A 20,598-nucleotide genomic window follows, 5' to 3' on the forward strand; every position below is an offset into this window, starting at 1 on the left:
GACTATTTTGACAAATGAAGAGAGTAACAATTATTCAATGCATATAAGCCTCTTACCAGTTTTTTATTCTTTCTTTATGGCTCATAGAAAATACAGTCTTAGGAAGGATTGATGTGATCTCTGGGTAATTTCTAGCTTGTTATGACTTCATGGTTAGCAACAAGTGATAGTGTCTGATGAAGTGTTTGCAATGTTAGGTCCTGATTTTTCTTTAAGGAAATTTAAAGGGAACTGATTGTTAAAATGTTCCTATTTCTACCAATACTAGCTCAAAAAGAGACAAGAATTCCAAGATAAAACTGTTCAGTATTTTGTAAATAAACTTGATCTCAGCAGCTTTAACTAGGTTCTGACGTTACATTTATAAAGCAAATGGCTTTGGTATTTGTTTCCTTAGTTTAAGAATGTTTCTGTTTTGGATGGTTGACAGTTGGACAAGCATAGTTTCTGAACATAATTTTGTTTTGCTTTTAGGTGGGATAGTAACATCTTTTTGAGGGAAGAATTGGCTTCCTTTCTTGAAAGTGGTGAAGGTACAGCATATAGCTGCATGGAAGAAACAGTAATCGGATGGCTACCTTCTACATTTTGTATTAGGAAACAAAGTCCATTGTAAGAGTCCATGTTGATCTTGGAAATAGAAGGATTGAAAAAAGCTAAATTTCCACAAAGAACAAGAACTTGACCATCTCCTTTTTGATCTGAAGACTAGGGGACAATGGATATCATAGAGACAGCAAAACTTGAAGAACATTTGGAAAATCAACCCAGTGATACTACGAACACTTATGCAAGACCCGCTGAACCTGTTGAAGAAGAAAACAAAAATGGCAATGGTAAACCCAAGAGCTTATCCAGTGGGCTGCGAAAAGGCACCAAAAAGTACCCGGACTATATCCAAATTGCTATGCCCACTGAATCAAGGAACAAATTTCCACTAGAGTGGTGGAAAACGGGCATCGCCTTCATATATGCAGTTTTCAACCTCGTCTTGACAACCGTCATGATCACAGTTGTACATGAGAGGGTCCCTCCCAAGGAGCTTAGCCCTCCACTCCCAGACAAGTTTTTTGATTACATTGATAGGGTGAAATGGGCATTTTCTGTATCAGAAATAAATGGGATTATATTAGTTGGATTATGGATCACCCAGTGGCTGTTTCTGAGATACAAGTAAGTAAATCTAATGTTTTGAGGATTTGCCATGGGTTTGTTTTTGAGTGAATAGATGGGTTATTGAGATTATTTTTCCTTTTTTTCCCCAATAAATTCAGTCTTACCCAAACATTTGATGAAAGAAAACAGTAGAAAGCTCTACCACATTGAATAAATTCAGTCACTATTCAGTAAGTGTTTGATGAGCAACTGTGTATGAAAGTGGCCAGTGTACAGCAGTACTGTGGTGGATGACTCAGAGTTGATGAATTTAAGGTGCAGTTCCTGACTTCCAGCAACTTGGTGCTATGGTATTTGTATGATAAATCAAGAGGCTTGGAAAGGAATAACATTCACTTCCATCATGTTTGTTATTTCAGGCTCTTGACAAGGGGGAAAAGGAATAGGTTGAGAAACTTTTTTCTCCATTACTCATAATGTGATGTCTGTATTGGTCTAGAGTTAATAGCCTGCTTTAAGGTTTGCCTAGATTCAGTTCTCAAATTTTACATTTCTGTGGGGCTGGGTGTGTGGATGTGGTTTTGGTTTTTTGTTTGCTTGCTATCTAGTTACAAGTGTTTAAGAGACTGAGTTTAGAACCGGATCCGTGCGGTTTTGATTTTTAGATTTCTAAAGTAAACTTGCCCTCTGATTTTCCTTGGACACCACAAAGGAGCTCATGGTTTACTGGGTTCAGCCTCCTCATTTTTGGAATAGTAGGAAATCAAGAAGAAATAAGTCAGGTACTTTTGCTTTGAAGACACTTAAGAATTGGACATAGCCCTGAAGTGGTTATTTCTGCTTCTCTATGTGAATTCTGACTCCTAGTCCATAAAAACGAAGGCTCCTTAATTCCTCCTTTCCTCTCATTCATCATTTAGACATTTGTTTTCCACTGGGATGGTAGTGATTAAATCACTAAAATATGATTTTGATCAAAACACTGACCATAATATGGAGTTTAAAAATGTAACGTATGCTAACTTGGATACAATCTGAAGATTCCAAGTCAAATAGGATTTCAGTATTAATGCCACAAGATCATTCTTAGAGAATTTTGGCTGTATTGTTTTTTAGTTGGTAACACTTTTTCATTACTTGATCAATTATAGAACTCTCAATGTGGTATATCCACTCAAACCCTAACACTGTTACTGTTTTGTGATTAGAGGAATTCAGTCTATCTTTGTTAAAGAGTTCCCCAAATGCAACTTTGCAGTCTTAAAACCTTATTCCACAAACTGCAGTCATTCCTAAGCATTTTCCTTAATATAACTCTTCATGTGTTTCCTTAATATGCTTAAGTAATAGACTTAGCTATGAGTTGTCTTTTACTTAAAAAAGTAACCTACTCCTGAAATTGTTAAAGGATGCTTTATGCTAAAAGCAAAAAATGTATTTATGAACTTCAGTGTTTTTCTCTTTAGTGTCTGGAAATTAACACAATGTAAGAGCCTGCTAAGGCCGCAGATAATTTGCTTTCTCCTTTATTTAGAGCAAGGTTTTATTGATATATGTGTGAAAAGAGAAATTGTCCAGAATCTGGTAAGTATGTGGTGGACTCCACCCTGAAGTACAGTCTTTCCCTCAATTTAGCTGTATTTTCATCTAGATCTTTTTTGAATTTTCATTAGATAGTTATTATTAACTGCCTCTACCTACCACCTTAGATTTTCAACATGTCCAAACACACGGTCACATAGCCGGACCATACATTTTAATGATATCCACTGTTTCAGTCGCAATTCACACAAGTTTGCCTTTTTACATTTGAAGTAGAATTGGATCTTACATTTTAGTAACTAGTAGAATAATTTTTATAACCTGTTTTGAACATCCCAGCTGAATGAGGAATGTTGCTTGCTCTCTCTTTTAAAAACACCTTTCAAAGCTATGGGAAATAGTCATTAGCACTAGTTCTTTTTCTAAATAAGGCTGTAGAGTACATCTTTCACCTTCTAAGTTGGTTTTCTGTTCTGAGTACAGCTGAACTCAGAATGCTGGAATGAATGTAATTGACTTATAATAATTTCTGCTTATTACTTCCCCTTGTCTAACAGCATGGAGCACAATTCGAAACAGCACTCTGTTGGAACCTGAGGTTGGATCAAAGGCTAAATTGGTTTTCCCTTAACCAAGGGAAGAAACTCAGCACTGTTTATTACCTGCTCCTTTTTAGTACCAGGAAAGGCAGAACTAGAATAGCAAGCCTTTAAAGAAATTCCTTGGGGATAAATAAATACTCTCATCTACCAGTCTAGGTGGTGTTCCATTCTATTTTCTTTTTTGACCCCAGAAACCTTGGAATATTCTTAAAATAGCTGTTGGAAACAGACATCTGAAATATATATTTATACATAATTCTTGAAATTAGAAGTTCCAAATGTTATCTGAATTAGACCTTGATTCATGTCAGAACCACAATCTTAGGGAAAACTTAAAATATGTCACATTACCTGAAACTGCCTGTTTTTTCAGAAGTCTTTGATCACTACCAGTCTTGAAAGCTTGAGACCTCTGAAAATGAGAGACCTAGAGTAATATGTTTTATGCAGTAATGAAGTTACACCTAGCAAGTCTAGGGGCTTTATGTGGAGTCCCACTCATCTCTTAATCCCCAGAGCCCAGAGCTGACAGACCTAACTATACAACAGAAAAGGAGCTGTCCTGTTCAGCTGGACTAAAGACATTCAGACCCATGATGCCCATTCAGATACCCATGAGGCAATGGTACAGTGGCAGAGCCCTTCCCTTTTGAAGACAGGATCCTCCATCATCCACTGGGAAGCCTACCTCAAGCTGAGGACTCAGGTCATGAAGCACAGGGGCTGATGTTAAGACAACGTTCTTCTCACAAACATATAAAGTGAAAAATGACTTGTGGGATTTTTTTATCCTTTTTTTGATCAAGATTGAATGAAATAATCAGCTTACACATTCACTATTAAATGTAATTAACTGTATGAGAACACTTTGGACATTTTCAAGATAGAGTTTTTTGAAAATCTAGTCATAGAGAAAATAGTTCATGCCCGTATTGTCAAAATACCTTCAGATGGTCCTCAAATAAACCCTGCTTATATACCGTGGGCTAAATGTGTTGTCACATTTCCCTATGTGTCTAATTATGTAATGTCACCTTGGCTCATTAGTTAATTCCTCTGTTACTGTGGCTTGCTTATTCCTTTCATATGTTCTCAAGAAAGGGTTTTAATGCAGTGAGTTGACTGAAAATACAGACAGGTTCATTCTCTGGCAAAGAGTGCCTTTGAGGAGAGGTGATTATGTAGACTCTTCGTCTACTTTAGTTCCCCCACTCCACACACACACATCCTTTGGAAGCCAAACAACCTAGATTTATTGCAGTATGTGAATCTTCATTTCTGAAAACTGTGGTGCAAATCTCTCCATGAAACTGTAGGGATGGGCAACTCAAAAGTAAGCCTTTAAACTCTGTGAAACTGTGGTTTGTTTGTTAATGCCATTCTGTACCGATTATTCTTTATCCTGTTAAACATTGTTTTATTTTTCATTAGGAGTAAAACCAACCAGTAAACTTGTTTTTCCCCATCCCTATTTTTTCCTTTAGGTCAATAGTGGGACGCAGATTCTGTTTTATTATTGGAACTTTATACCTGTATCGCTGCATTACAATGTATGTTACTACTCTACCTGTGCCTGGAATGCATTTCCAGTGTGCTCCAAAGGTCAGTACCTCCAAACTGCCACTTAGAAGAAATCAGGCAAACAGTTATTGATCACTTACCCTGTATTATACATTCTTCTAGACACTTCCCTATGTGTTAACTGAAATCTAGCATCTTTTCTATTTTCTATTTAGATTTGAGGGGAAGAAATTAAAATGTATTTATAAAATATATATCTTTTGTGCTAAAAAAATGTATTTTCTGTTAACTGAAAATTACCATTGGGGGTTTGACTCTGCTTTTTTACCTTCTCATTTACTTATTCATTAATGCTTTCATTCTACAGGCATTAAGCTTATGTACCAGGGATTGTAGTAACCCAAACAATGTCCCTCTTCTGGAGCTTATATTCTATTGAGGGATGACAAATTATAAACAAATTCATAATTTGTCACATGCTGATAAGTCAGGTGATTGTCAGGTGATTGTCACAAGCAGAACAGCAAAGCTGAGTAAGGTGAAAGGGTGCTTGAGGGTTCTATTTGATATAGAGGTCAGGAAAGGCTTCTTTAATAACGAGGCATTTGGGCAGGAACCAAGACAAGGAAGTGAGCCATGTGGACGGCATGAGAGCTGCAGGCTAAAACATTGCTTATTCACAGTGGGTTAAAGGAAGAGTAGGGAGGCCAGTGTCTCAGAGTGGAGTTGTGAAGGGTTGGGGTGTGCAGACCACAGATCACATAGGGTCTCGCAGCCTAGTATAGGAACTTTAGCCTTAGTGGTAGCAGTGGAAATAATGAGAAGTTGTTCAGTTCGGGATATAGGATATGCTAATAAGTTGGATATGGGTTTGACAGAAAGAAGTCAAGGATGACCCCAAGGTTCTTTAGCAGCTGGAAAGAGAGAGTGGCCTTTGACTGAGATAGTGTGTGAGGATGTCTTCTGAAACCATCCTAAGAAGGAATTACAGTTTATCCAGGAAGAGCGAGTTCTTCAGAGAGCTGTTAATCATCTCGGACTTCAGTGCACCCTGGTTTACAAAATGGAAAATTACAAATCATGTGCTTTCTGGACAAAGGAATGAAGTCTAACATCATATTTTACTGAACACTAAGCAGATGTCTGAGGTGAAAGAAAAATCAAGCTTCTCTGAAGACGTCCACAGTCTCCCTCACCAAATATAGGTGTGGTTTGGAGAAGCTATACTTTTCCAAAGCCATCAAAGCAGAAAATATCTGTAATTAAAACTGTGCATATTGAATTTAAACACTGGCCGATTTTAGTGAAGCTAATTTAAGGCATGGGAGAAGTTCAGAAGTGTAATAAACACTTCTAAGGGGCTATTGCAATGCGTTAAATGGAGAAATGGCCACAGAAAAGAAGGCAAACCCATCTTAGTAATGGATGAGGTTTGCAGGATGAATTGCTATGATTACAGAAAGAAAGTAAATTAAAGATTGTCCTCTGTGGAAGAGTTGCAATCTTCGGAAGCCACATCAGTGCCGTTGGATAGCCAAGCTACAAATAGTCATAGTGGAACCTCTAGTAACATCCTTACTAATCATCTCCCAGGTTCACTTGTCGGGACCCCTTCCTGAAGCATAAGCAAGCCATATATGCCTGAATCATGGTTCAGTAAAACAAACACAAATCACTTAGTTTGACTAGAGGTGAGGTGCTGTTACAGAACAGGCATCAGAGTTGTGTTCTAAATTTGGTTCATCTGCTGGCTTTGGGTGCTGCTTAGATTTTTATGGTTACAAAGCTATTACAAAATCTTGTCTCCTGTGTTGCTGACTCTATAGAATGTCCTTCATGAGTATAAGCATGGCAGAACTTTGTATATGGAAGCCACTCACTATGGAAAAGTGTCATATCTGTTATAGTAATTGATGCCTGTACAACTTGTAACTCACCAGACATGCTTACAAGAGCCATCACAGTGAAAGCTTTGCTTTCCTAGTTTTCCAGTTGCCTGCTCCCTTATGTATCCTATGGTTCACTTTTAATTTTTTGCTTATAATTTGCTTCAACCTCCAACCCAAGTTTTGATTTACAGTCAGACAATCTGTGTTCTTCAAAGTGTGTTTACATAAGTGTTGGCCCCATTATTATAAAAGGATTATGTGAAATGATTTAGCTTTGCAAACCTATTTTTCCACATACAAGAATGTTTGGCTGGGAGAGCAACATTCCCGTCCCTGAGAAAGTTTTCTAGGGTGAGCTATCCCTCATCTTGGCCATAGGTGGCCACTTACCTCCTTCTTCTTTTTTTTTTTTTTTTCTGAGATGAGTTTTGCTCTTATTGCCCAGGCTAGAGTGCAATGGCGCAATCTTGGCTCACCGCAACCTCCACCTCCCAGGTTCAAGTGATTCTCCTGCCTCAGCCTCCCAAGTAGCTGGGATTACAGGCATGTGCCACCATACCTGGCTAATTTTGTTTTTTCTTTTTTTTTTTTAGTAGAGACAGGGTTTCTCCATATTGGTCAGATTGATCTTGAACTCCTGACCTCAGATACTTACCTTCTTAATGGAAGAAACAGTGTAGATGATAAGCTTTCCTTTTTGGCAGCAGCCAAGTTGGTCTCTCCTGTACCTAATGTGCCACCCATTGCACTCCAGTCTGGGTGAAAGAGCAAGACCCTGTCTCAAAAAAAAAAAAAAAAAAAAAAGGTCTTTCTGTATTTCTCTTCCATGTATTCTATTACATGATTTTTTTTCTGAGCATTGTTCTTTGATTTTCTCAATTTGCTTTATACTTATCTGATCTGAATCCCCCACCCTATCTAGCCCCTCAATAATTCAGTATTCCAATTTTCTATGCCTACAGTTTGGACCAACTCCTTCCAGTATGATTAAATTGTAATGGGGTACAAACCTCTCTGGCCCCTGGCCTAGCCCAGCGTTGTTTCTCACTGTCATCACAGTGGCTTTGCAGGGCTGCTGCACCTTGTCCAGAGGAGCTCTCCCAGCCTCCTGCCGTAGCACACAGGCTATTTCTTTAGGGGATGTTTTTCCTAATCAAAGCTACTCATTTTTAAAGCTGCCAGTACATCCCTAATCCATCATTTTCAAACCTATTTAAATTATTTAATGAGTTGCAACTCCTCTTCTTAATTGTAAATGTTTTGATCAGACATTAATGCAGCTATATATCTGTCCACTTTAGGCTGCCCACCTAATACAAGATACCAATACACTGCAGAGAATATTGGTAATGTGGTATGCAGCTGAATCAAATATTAACCATTCAAAACCCTCACTTCCCCCTGCAAAAAGAAAGTAGCTTTGATCTGCTTTTTAGCACGTAGCTGTGGTGAAGTCATTGGTTATTAATATTTTTAAAAGCTTTGCCCAAGGACACACCACCACCAAGACATATTATTAGTAACATATTGAATAATTTAAAACATGTCAATAAAGCTTGCCAATAAATGAATAAAACCCAGTTTGAGGAGCTTCTCCTTGGATTCTTTTTGACTTTCTAGGTTAAAAAGAAAAAAAAAATCACAACCTGGTGTCCTTTCTAAGAGTCACACAATTAGACTGAAACATGATTTTAGCCACTTGTAAATTCCCTTCTTAATCTTCTTGTGTCATTCAGCTCAATGGAGACTCTCAGGCAAAAGTTCAACGGATTCTACGATTGATTTCTGGTGGTGGATTGTCCATAACTGGATCACATATCTTATGTGGAGACTTCCTCTTCAGCGGTCACACGGTTACGCTGACACTGACTTATTTGTTCATCAAAGAATGTAAGTAATAGCCCATTCCCACTGAACTGATAGCTGTAGTGGGAGGGATCCCTGGGCCCTGAAATTGATAGGAGCCCTTATTCTCTTGGGATTGATAAACTGTGAAAGAGACAGATGTGTGTGTATATATGTATGTGAATGTGTATATATGTATGTGAATGTGTGTGTGTGCGTGTGTGTCTGTATATATATAAAATATAAAATTTCAACTAGTCATATGTGATTTGAACCCTGAAGGCTTAAAACCTGGCCCTGGCTTCTCTCTAGCATTTAACATGCCTCTAAAACATCTCCCTTCTTGGTTAGTACTTCTTAAGGTATGAAAAGCTATCTTAATATTGGAATTAATTGTTAATTTTATTGCAAAAAGGATTGGTACATTCTAAAGACAGATGTAATGACCTTTGAATTATTTGTAGGACACTTCCATTCTAGCATTCCAAATAATTCGGTTAATGTGTTCCCCTTTTTAAAACATTTCCAAGTCCCACTTTATTCTAATTTCATCATCATCTAGCACTTTCTGTGCTTTCATAGGAGTCTTCATGGACCATTTTGCCAATACCGATTATTTTCTTCTCAAGAAGAAATGTGGTGGCAAGAAATAAAAATCTCTTTCTATATTTATATGCTTAGTTCACATTATACAAAATCCTTGGGTTTTCTAGCCGGTTTTATGGCCAAAATCATGTCTTGTTCTTTGTAGGGTTGTACTGTTTTAGCTGCCCAGTAGGTCCCATTTTTATATATTTCGGAGGATTTGTATATTTAGGCCTATTACCTCAAAATCTTTTTGAAGTAATAATGCTTCTTCCTTCATGTTTGCAAAGCTGGTCAGTATTACCCTTCATATTTAGTTCCAAGTTACCTCATGGCAGTATTTTTTGGAGGTTTATCTTAATCCTTTTCACTGGGCATATTTAAAAGGGGGTCTTTCAGCAGAGAGCAGCAGAAGGCAGCTTCCCCTCCCCTGTCCTCCTTGTTCTTCCCTCCTCTCTTGGCCCTTTGTTCATCCAAATAGGTTTATCCTAATTGAATGGTGGTGTGGAAGTCAAGGGTTATCTTCAGTGGTGCAGAAGTGAATTATTGCCCCTTTGATTACCTGGGGTATTTAAGTTCTGCTTTGAGGGTAAGATGACAAGAGTTGAGGTTCTCTGTAGTAGATGAAGTCAAGTCTTTTTTGTGAGAATTGTAGCATCTTTTTGTTGCTTCCTTTGTAAATTCTACATACAGACCTGCAGTAGGGAGAATAGTGGGATACATGTGGGGTCTTCATACTTGACTTAAAAGCTTTTTCCTTATTTCTGTTCTCACACTCTTGGGGTGGTGGGGTGGGTCCTGGATCTGTCTCTGCACCATCATCAGAGGATGGTCTCTTCCTTAAATTTAGTCACTCCATTTCTAATATTGAGTTATTGGTTCTGGGGGGTTGGATGGAAGGATATATGTTGCTATGGTTCTAACTCTAATTTTCCCAAGGAAAGTTCCATGAGTATGCTATGTAAGATCAGTCATTTTCTAGTGTAGATGTACATTTGAGTTTAGGATCTTCTCTATAATCTGAGGATCATAAAAAAATTACAGAAGAAGATGGGGATGAGGGTGGAGGTGGGGGAAGAGGTGCATTTCAGAGTGAAGGCACTGTAGTTTTAAAGTAATAAAAACATCCCCAGGAAACTTAGATTCAGTTTTCTAAAATAACTGAAAACCAACTGATATTAACTGTATTAGTCTGTTTTCACACTGTTGATAAAGACATAACCAAGACTGGGTAATTTATAAAGAAAAAGTGGTTTAGTGGACTCACAGTTCCACGTGGCTGAGGAGGCCTCACAATCATGGTGGAAGGCAAAAGGCACGTTTTACATGGCAGCAGACGAGAAAATGAGAACGAAGCAAAAGGGGTTTCCCCTTATAAAACCATCAGATCTTGTGAGACTTATTTCACTACCACAAGAACGGTATGGGGGAAACCACCCCCATGATTCAGTTATTTCCCACCAGGTCCCTCCCACAGCACATGAGAATTATGGGAGCTACAATTCAAGATGAGATTTGGGTGGGGACACTGCCAAACCTCATAAACAATAATAGCAAATAGACATAATACTCTGTCCCAGGCACTATTCTAGGGCCTTGATGTACATTAACTCATTTGATCCTTACAACCACCCTCTGAGGGATGCAGTATTTTTTCCCATTTTTCAGATGAGTAAACTTAAGCTTAGAGAAAGTGACTTGGCCACAGTGCACAGCCATCATTTTGAGAAGCAGGTATTCATGTTGAAGCAGGCTGAATCCAGGGGTTTTGCTTTTAATTTCTTGGCTCTGTTTAGAACTTTGGAAATTCAAGCTGGCTAACTCTATTGTATTGCCAAGGAATAGTCTACTTATCTATAAGCAGGGACATTGCTCATTATTGTACATTCTTTCATCTCAGAGCAACAGCAAGGCAACTTGTGATTGATTTTGTACTTTAATGAAGGCCTCTCAGTATGTAGAGACATTTTTTCCCAAGACATGATTTTGACTAGAGGTTTCTAAAATTGTGTACATTTATATATAGTGTGCAAGGAATACCATTCTGCTTTCTCCAATTTTTGATTAGAAATAGAGGGACAAATCTGTAATACTTAACACAAACTCAGTTTATAGTCAGTTTTGTATGTAAGCAGAGCATTCCATGTTTGTGTCTGTTTTTTTCTATGCAATTAGGAAAAACATTTATCTTCTAAATTATACCATATGTTCTTGTTCTGAGTAAGCAGTGGTTCCAGTGGTTTCTTTGAAAAGTCTGCTTCTAGAATTAGATGTATCATTTATATATATATTTTTTTACTTTCCCGCCTTTTGATCAGTTTGGGCTCTTTTCCTTGTTTGCTCTGTTGTCATGAGTAGACTTAAATTTAGTTGTGAGAGCACATGAAGATGTGGCACCAGGACCATTTCGGGGTTAGCAAGGGAGGGCTTCATACAGTCGTGCAAATATTATAATTGGGGGGTAGGTTCATGATAAAATTAGCCTGGAGAAATCAGACTAGCTGTTAGTGCCAATCATCTGGCTAGTAGAGAACAGTTTTTTGGTTTTTTGTTTTTTCACCTGGCCACCCTACTAAGTCTCTATTATTTAATGCGCCCTAGGGCTAGAATTCCACACAGACAGTGATGTTAACTATTATTTGTGTCATCACCTAGCTCATTGTTATCCCTATGGGATGAATGAGAAGAGGATTACCATTTTGCCATTCTATTTCAAAACAGCTTCTATTCAATCTTTTCTTTGGGTCAGCCAGTGTTCTCAGTTAATGAGTGGTGGGCCCAATGTGGTAGCATAATAGGAAATACATTTTTATGAGAAAGCACTGCTGGGGTTTCCAGCCATTCCTAAAACCTCACTTGCAATTCCGTGAGTAGTAAAAAGAAGATTCAGGCCACCTCTGGACCTACTTCAACTTTGCTTCTTGTGAATAAACAAATGCAAAATAGTTCTAGTTTGCCTAAACATTTTAAACTTCTAAGGTAAATCCCAGATGACCTGTAAGTTGGGAAGCAGGGTTGCTAAGAGACCTTGGGGGTGGGAGGCGGGTAGGGTCTGAGGTGCTGGGGAACGCATATTTAGTGAGACCTCCAGATTTCTCAATGTTCATTCAATTTTTAATGTCCTGAGTCTAACACAACAGTTATGGGGACTGGATCTGGCTCCTAAGACTGCAAGAGTAAGGCCTCTCCCATTAAAATTCTGAGATTCCATGAGTTTTCTTCCAGAACTTAGTTGCAGAATGAAGTAACTGACAAGTAATAAGGAATATATCCAAAATTAGAAAATCAGACTTTCAAATGCCCTACAGGTTTATTTTCTTACTGTGTGCCATTTGGGACCAACAGAGCAACGGCTAGTTTTACCAAGAGATTATATTTGAATGATACCTGATTTGGCATTTCATTTAAAGTTCTGGAAATGGGCTGGGCACAGTGGCCCATGCCTATAATCCCAGCACTTTGGGAGGCTGAGGCAGGCAGGTCACCTGAGGTCAGGAGTTCAAGACCAGCCTGGCCAACATGGTGAAACCCCATCTCTACTAATAGTACAAAATTAGCCAGGCATAATGGCGCACCCCTGTAATCCCAGCTATTCGGGAGGCTAAAGGAGGAGAATCGCTTGAACCCAGGGGACAGAGGTTGCAGTGAGCCAAGATCGTGCCATTGCACTCCAGCATGGGTGACAAGAGCGAAACTCCCTCTCAAAAAATAAATAAATAAATATAAAGTTCTGGAAATGGATCCTTTTGCTATTCAATCATCTTTCTACATGTGAATGTAAATATCACTATAAATGTAAACATAGTTAAATATGAAATCAATTTCAGTTTATTGGATTAACTTTTATTGTGAGCTAATACAGCTTTAAAATAAAACAGATCACCAAGCTGCTAGAGATGAACTCTGGTTTCAGTTATATTTGTCATTAACACTTGTGTGAGAAGGGGAGGACCATCATGTTTAAACCAGTGAGTGCCACAGTTGTCTCTTACAGCTAGTAAGTAGAATGAACTTTTAAGTGGCCTTACCAGGAAGGCTGAGTCCATAAGTGAATGGTTAGGAACCCTAACCTTTACAGAGGGAATGTTTTATAGTTTCTATTGGCAATAACAGTGTAAAATTGCTGAGAATCAAAATATTGCTAGCCACAATGCCATTCCTTCTGACCCCCTTACCCTACACATACCCCTGGAGAAATAATATAAATTTAAAATCTGAAATTACTCCTGCTTTCCCATTTCCCCCCTTATTTTCATAGACAACCACCTTTTCTTTTGACCCCTACTATCTTTCTTTCCAGTGGGAAAGTGGCTCCTTTATGTGAGCCAGTATGCAGCAATTCCAGCAAACCTAATAAGAAACAATTCTGTTCTTTCTTATTAAACAGCTTATTCATGTGGGTAAGGCCTAGAATGTCTAGTGTTACCAGCTTCCCCAGTGAATGACTATTAGGCCCACTGCCAGGGAGCCCCTCTGCCTCCCTCCTACCTGAGCAGATCCTGGGCAGTTCATAGTGACTCAGTTTAGGTTATCAGTTTTATCCTTCTGGTGACTTCCTGATCCTGGGTTATTCTACTTAAGGTCGTTAGGACAGACTGTAATCATTACTTTCATCTCTGGGAATCTTATTAACTCTGTAATTTTTCTACTGTCCAGATTCGCCTCGTCACTTCTGGTGGTATCATTTAATCTGCTGGCTGCTGAGTGCTGCCGGGATCATCTGCATTCTTGTAGCACACGAACACTACACTATCGATGTGATCATTGCTTATTATATCACAACACGACTGTTTTGGTGGTACCATTCAATGGCCAATGAAAAGGTGAGAGCAGTGAAGATGCTTGGATAATTTCTTTTCTTTGAATGCAGTGGACCCTTTTCATGTCATGGGGTTTTAGATAGCCTAATGGGGATAACCGATGTTGCCACATTCACTTAAACATATATCCATTACTGCTTTTTAAAATAAAGCAAAGAACTTCACAAATATAAATGCCATTTATGGATAAAAATGCCATAAGGTTATGGAGCACAGTGCATTGCTAATTCAGGTAACTTAAACTAGAATGAAGAAATATATGTACTAAATTAAAATTTAGGAACCTTCTCTGTAAAAGCATTGTAGTGCAGCTGGGTAAGACATAATCCTGCCTTCAACTTAAATTAATTTTAAGGAGAAGGTAATAGCTACTTTTTTAATTTTTTTTTTTTTGAGACAGAGTCTTGTTCTATTGCCCAAGCTGGAGTACAGTGGTGCAATCTTGGCTTACTGCAACCTCCACCTTCCAAGTTCAAGCGATTCTTGTGCCTCAGCCTCCCAAATAGCTGGGATTACAGGTGCACGACACCACGCCTGGCTAATTTTTATTTTGTATTTTTAGTAGAGACAGGGTTTCACCATGTTGGCCGGGCTGGCCTTGAACTCCTGACCTCAGGTGATCCTCCCGCCTTGGCCTCCCAAAGTGCCAGGATTACAGGCGTGAACCACCGTGCCCAGCCGATAGCAGCTATTGTTTAAAATCACACAAAATAAATAGCTTATGAATGACTGGATTTGGTATATCCTCTGGTGATAATGGTGCTCTCTGGCTTCCCTTCTGATTCTTCTTCATTTGCTACTGCTGCTTCCTTGTTTCCAGATGCCTTTTCTTTCTTCTCCCATTGAAACTTAAAGAGCTAGCTCAAATGCCACCTCTTCCAGGAAGCCGTCTCTAACTCTTGCTCTCTTCCTCTGGTCCGAAGGCAGAATTATTCCTCCCAGTCTCTCTTTTCTCCTAGTCTTGGTATGTGTCCTTGGTGTAATAGAGTTGGTCTGTGTACCATGACTTACTTATCTTTGAATAGACTTGCCATATTGTCAATTTGGAGAATTTGTGAGCAATTGAAATATTACATTTCCAAAGGATCTACGTCCAACTCTTGGTGTCCACTAATAAATGCTCTTTCTTTGGATTACTTTATTTCTCTTTGTAGCTCTGTTTCCTATTTTGTAGTCTCCCATTTCCATCTTCCTTCTTACACTTCCATCTAGTTGACTACTGACACCACTGAACCAAAATTTTCATCTTTCCTCTTAAATGTGTTCAACTTCTGAGCTCTTCTTTCACTCTTTGACTTGCTTGGCCCCTAGATTTGATCACTCACACATCCTGAAAATTATTCCTCCTGAATAATTCTGAAATCCATTCCCAGAGTCTCCATTCTTACTGGAATTGCAGGCAGAAGAAATTGCATGAGCCACAAAGGAAAGAAAGACACCTAGGTGTGTTAGGGGAGCGGAGTCATGGTAGAGTTAGGGAAAGGACATGAAAATCATTACTGCCATGTGATTCTGAATTCTGTTTTCCCTAGGTTACAGTGAATGACAATTTAAGAAAATAATTGGGATGCAAATTGAGAAAGATATGTCTCATTTAAATTTTTTTCTACCATTTACAGAACTTGAAGGTCTCTTCACAGACTAATTTCTTATCTCGAGCATGGTGGTTCCCCATCTTTTATTTTTTTGAGAAAAATGTACAAGGCTCAATTCCTTGCTGCTTCTCCTGGCCGCTGTCTTGGCCTCCTGGCTGCTTCAAATCATCATGCAAAAAGTATTCACGGGTTCAGAAGATTGGTGAAGACAATGAGAAATCGACCTGAGGAGCAAAACAAAGGCATCAGCTCTTACACCAAAAGAGTTAACGCTGTAACCAAAGGTATAGTTTTGTTTTTTATTTTAGGAGAACTGACTGGTAAATGAAGAAATGGACCAAATTTTGTGTAAACGATTAGAAAGATGAACAAAGTATTGCCCTTTGACTGGTTTTCTTCTTCATCCTGAGAAAGATACATTCTCTTGCAGCTCTTCATTCATTGGTGACAAGCCCCCACCCCGGGACTTTACTAATGAGCTTGTTAAAGAGGTGCCAAAGAACATATTCCTCCTTTCTTTATTCTTTCTCCACCAAAACCCTCTACTTCAGAATTTTTTCAGGATATTTTTCAGCCCAAGGTCAGAAGAATGTGTTAATATTTTAAATAAAATATCTGGACATCTACAGCCACTGTGTAAATAGAACTGCCTAATGTTGAGAGTGGTTTTTAGCATTAGGTTTAGCAAGGGGGAGATCCGTGGGTTGTGCGTCAGCTTTGGGTGAATTTTGTTTCTACCCTGTCACGGGGAAAGTTCGGGTTGAGTCCAGGAGTGCACACTGCTGCTGCCACCCAATGCGCTACGTATCACTTTTTTTTGTTTTGTTTTGTTTTTAAAAGATCATTTTATCTTAAAAAGGAAAGCTGATCCAAGTAAACACAAAAGTATTTGACACACCCCACAGATTTTACATGTGTGTAAATGTTTCACTTTAAAATCTCTATGACAGATACACAGGAAACATGAGATGGTTTCTGCTAATGAGTGGCCCTTGAGTACACACTTGGATGCTGTCTGCCCTGTAAATTTGGATCTGGTGCCCCAGGGCAGTCAACTCTTCTAGCACAGGCTGAAAACACGTGTGTGTCAACTGAGGTTCACGCCACTTGGGGAATGAGCCTGTTTTCTTTCCAGGTCAGGCCCTGGTGTGAGATCAATTTTAGGGCTCCTAATTGGAGCACAGAAATGTATTTGGTCAAATTTCATTGAAGGTGATTTCTTCCTTTTTATGTTGTACTTTATGGAAAAACCAAGATGGAACCTGAAAGTTAATGTATCCTTGCTTTTAGCAAGAGACTCAGTTTCTTATAACTAGTCCTAAGGACATATGCCGCAATTGAGTAATTTTACTTTTACCCTATGAAAATAACATGGTGCTGCACTATAATATACTCTCGGAATCAGTGTGTTAGTTACAGCTATACAGTGAAGGGGGATAACTGTTTCTAAATTTCTTTAAGGTGATGCCAAAAAATGGATTAAAAAATCTGATCAGATTTAATGTTACCAGATTTAGTGCATTATTTAATGCTATTGGATCTTTTGGATAATTCTTGGCTTAATTTCTTAACTACTTGAAGGTTAATTTGCAAGACTTTTAAAACCTTAGAAAAGTTTTAAGGTTGCAAAGTTATCAACACTGGGGCAGAGGGTGGAGAGGCCAATGCGGGTAGAAGGAGGCAGTTATGTTTATATTGAAGGTGAAATTTTTCTTTCATTTAGAATGGAAAACATCCCCAAATGTATCATTATAAACTAGTCAGCCTTGACTACACAAAATTGACCTTTAAGTTGCTTGAGAAAAACACAACGCAAATCGTTCAGAAGGGTCAACATCCTTTGGTGCTAAAATCTTGTGTATGTTTTCAGAATGGCTTTTTCTGTATGTCATAGAATAATCACTAAAGGAAAGGTAGTTGAATTTAAAGTCATGAAGCAAGACTCTTTAATTCAGTTATTTTAAACAAGAATTAAAACCCCAAACATCCTTGGCAGGCTTTGAAGCACACAGAATTTTCTAGTATTTCTTATTAAATACACCAATAATAAACATATACTTAGTTTACCTGATGAGTTTAGACATAATTCTATATAATGTTCACTTATATTCATTTATTAACTAGCAACACTTGTGCAAGAACAAGGTATTCTGCTTGAAAACACTGATTTTTAAGTTCCTGTTGCCCGATTGTAAAGAAAATCATCTGACACAGAAGCCTGGATTTTGCTCTCCTAACACTGGTGTTTTCCTTGAGCCTCTAATTCAAATAAAACAAACTGATACACCTTACAGCCTTATTCATCTGTGTCTGGATAACTCACTTTTCATCTATTGAATAAGAAAAAGTGTTTAAACTTAATAAAATAAAAAATTGTGCACCAATTACTACAGATCCTTGAAACAGTAAGCCTTGGATTTTAGTCAAGTAATCCAGTTTTTTTTTTAATTTAAAAAAAACCATCACCTTTTAAAGAACTTTAAAAACACCTGTGATGCCAATGTGGACACTGCCGCTGCCATGTCTTTACACGCATGTGTCGTATAGCTCTGTCATCGAGTTGAGGAAGTCCATGGTTTGCAAATAAGGGTGGGGGAATCAAAATTTCAAGATGGAAAAATAAAACAAATAGTAAAACCCATTTACATGTAGGAAAGAAAAGTTGAGCTTCAACCCAATGTGCCACTTTGATATAAAACAAGTATGATATATATATAAACTGAAGGTATAAAACAAGTATGATCTTGCCTTTGAAATCATAAATGTTTGGGGTACCTGTTCTTTGCCAGTTAAGATACATATCTTATTATCTTTGTTTTTTTTAAGTCTATGCTCCTGTTTGAAGCTTTTCCTGTAATTTAGGTTGTCTGTGAAATACCTATAACATATAATTCCTATAGAGTATGCCACATTTTTTTTCTAACTCATTTCAAATGAAGTTCTCTCAGATTCTAGTTTTTGAGCTTGTCCACTAGATCTGAAAATAAAGCATCCTTTCCTGAGTCCACTTGAACTAATTGTGAATTTGTTACTTAATTTACTGGCATCTTGGGAAACAAGTTTTGCTGTGGCAGGAAGGCTGTTTTGAGAGTGAGCGTTGAGTCTACTCTGGTTTGTGGATGACATTGCATTAGGGTTATTTCCTGTATTACCAGTGCCCCCTTGTGGCAATATACTTTATGACTTGGAATGCAAACACCACTTTTAAAAGCCTGTTTTCAAGTTTTTGAAAGGCATTTGTTTTCTGTTGTTTGCCAATAATCTGAAAGTATCATGTGAAAGGAATTATTTTAAAAGCATTTTAAACCTTTCCCAAAGGTAAAATGTGCTCAGATTATAGGCACTTGTAATTCTAACCTTGTATCCATTTGATCAAAGAAAATTTGTAGAACATTTTTACCTCTCATGATCACAATCATTAGTGTCTCCCTTTAAAACGACCTATGTTTTGTTTACTTTGAAACACCAAATTTGTTGTCTTGGTTTTTTTTACATGACAGAACTCATGCAGTTTCTTTTTTAGTTGAAAGTTCACATCTTGCCCCTTGAATAGTTTGAACATTTCTTTCTTAATTCTTTTTTGTTTTTGTTTTGCACTGTAAAACTGATGAAAACTTTAAGCCAATCTTAATGCACTAGCCTCTGTAGTGTAAGGAAGTGTGAGAAGGAATTTCTTAATGAGTTTACACGTTTAAATCAAGCATATTATAAGTTATATGCCATGTGTTGAAGGCTTTTCTATTTATATATATAAAGATTTTTAGTATTTGTTTTTAATGTCCTTGTGTTGCAATAATTTAACTCCTTTGACTCAGTTGCTGAAAATATTTCTTCTATTAAGAAGTGCTCTTGACTTTAACACCCAAACACTGAAAATCATGTCAATGTTACCCAAAGATAAGTTTTTATACAGATACACACCTTATAAGTTCTGATTTATTTTCTTACTCATTATGCTGTGTTCTAAATAAATCATGAATGAGAAGAGTGCTTTATTGTGAAATTATTTAAAACTGTCCTTTAAAAGAAAAAGAGGAAACGATGAACAAAAACTAATCTAATTGCCAAGTTAGAATTCATTATTTAATTTACCTCCTATGCAATGATTAATGCTGCAAAATGTATGGTTATGTTACCGTATATTCACAAAAGAAATATTATTACAAGGTTTCAGAGGTAGCCAATTGCATTCTTTTGGAAATTTACTGTACTGTTTCAATGTGTTAAGTGCCTTGTTGTAAAGTAAAATTTTAAGTCTAGATTCATTATTTTCCTGACATATATTTTTCATTATGATATCTACTGTATGCTATTGTGATAGTTTTATGAAATGCTTACATTTTAATCAAATATGTAAATTTCAGAAGCTCTTTTCTCCTACCCACCAGTACCTTAATCATTGGTTTATCACATTGGATTCAAATTCAGGTTCCTTTTTTGATAAAGAGGAAATTTGTTTTCCATGCTTGTGATTTTGTGTTTGTAAACATTTCAGGAGGAATTTAGGAGTGTAACTATAGTTTATACTTCTATAATGTTGTCTTACATTTACATTTTTAAGTGCCTAATTGTTAAAACTGATTTATGTTTCTCTTCTAAAGAGGATATGTGTACTTGGTTTCTAATCTCTTTGGTTTTGCTTTTTAAAAAATGCAAGAGCCTATACTTTGTATTTACCTAATAAACCACAGTGACATCAACAGTCTTTTCAAAATTAATATTACTGTTTCTTTCCATTTACAAAATGTGTCATTTTTAAAAGAGTTCTAGAGTACTTGTTAAAACCGCAAGAGGGATATTTTCTTCAAGCACTATTTTTAAAATAAAGTAATAACTTTCAATTAGTGGATTTAAGGTGAAAAATAATTCAGAACAATACAAGGTCATTCACAGAGAAGAAAATAATCACACATTCCATTATTCTGATTTTCATTGTTCACAAGAGGACAAAGTCACTCATGAAAAGCAGACCCCTTTCTGTCACTAGGTCTCCTTATGCCTTCACAAGACAGAAGCCTAAGGTAATATCCTCAACTGGAGTTTGCTAGACATTGCAACAGCAAGGTGCGGTAAGTAGGTTTTG

At 37.5% G+C, this 20,598-nt stretch overlaps 1 protein-coding gene and 1 long non-coding RNA gene across 18 annotated transcripts in view; one reads left to right on the forward strand and one right to left on the reverse strand.

Moving 5' to 3' along the window:
- Nucleotides 1–20,598, forward strand: part of SGMS2 (sphingomyelin synthase 2) — a 108,552-nt gene that overhangs the window by 72,492 nt on the left and 15,462 nt on the right. For 9 of the 17 annotated variants that reach the window (XM_057302124.2, XM_003829994.4, XM_057302118.2 and 6 more), the window contains 5 exons: nucleotides 475–1,173; nucleotides 4,745–4,862; nucleotides 8,407–8,560; nucleotides 13,757–13,923; nucleotides 15,540–20,233. In XM_057302124.2, the coding sequence (XP_057158107.1) occupies nucleotides 719–1,173; nucleotides 4,745–4,862; nucleotides 8,407–8,560; nucleotides 13,757–13,923; nucleotides 15,540–15,743 (1,098 nt within the window). In that variant the 5' untranslated portion in view covers nucleotides 475–718 and the 3' untranslated portion in view covers nucleotides 15,744–20,233. Of the gene's footprint in view, nucleotides 1–474; nucleotides 1,174–4,744; nucleotides 4,863–8,406; nucleotides 8,561–13,756; nucleotides 13,924–15,539; nucleotides 20,234–20,598 lie in introns of those variants that run through there. The other 8 variants (XR_008955511.2, XR_008955509.2, XR_008955510.2 and 5 more) reach the window with 3 other exon arrangements.
- The window catches only part of LOC117980027 (uncharacterized), a 72,191-nt gene continuing 64,514 nt past the window's right edge, over nucleotides 12,922–20,598 (reverse strand). Inside the window, exon 2 of the long non-coding RNA XR_004671153.3 lies at nucleotides 12,922–15,739. This is a non-coding gene — a long non-coding RNA (uncharacterized LOC117980027). The remainder of the gene's footprint in view (nucleotides 15,740–20,598) is intronic.

Source organism: Pan paniscus, chromosome 3 (genome assembly GCF_029289425.2).
Source record: "Pan paniscus chromosome 3, NHGRI_mPanPan1-v2.0_pri, whole genome shotgun sequence".
NCBI lineage: Eukaryota > Metazoa > Chordata > Mammalia > Primates > Hominidae > Pan > Pan paniscus.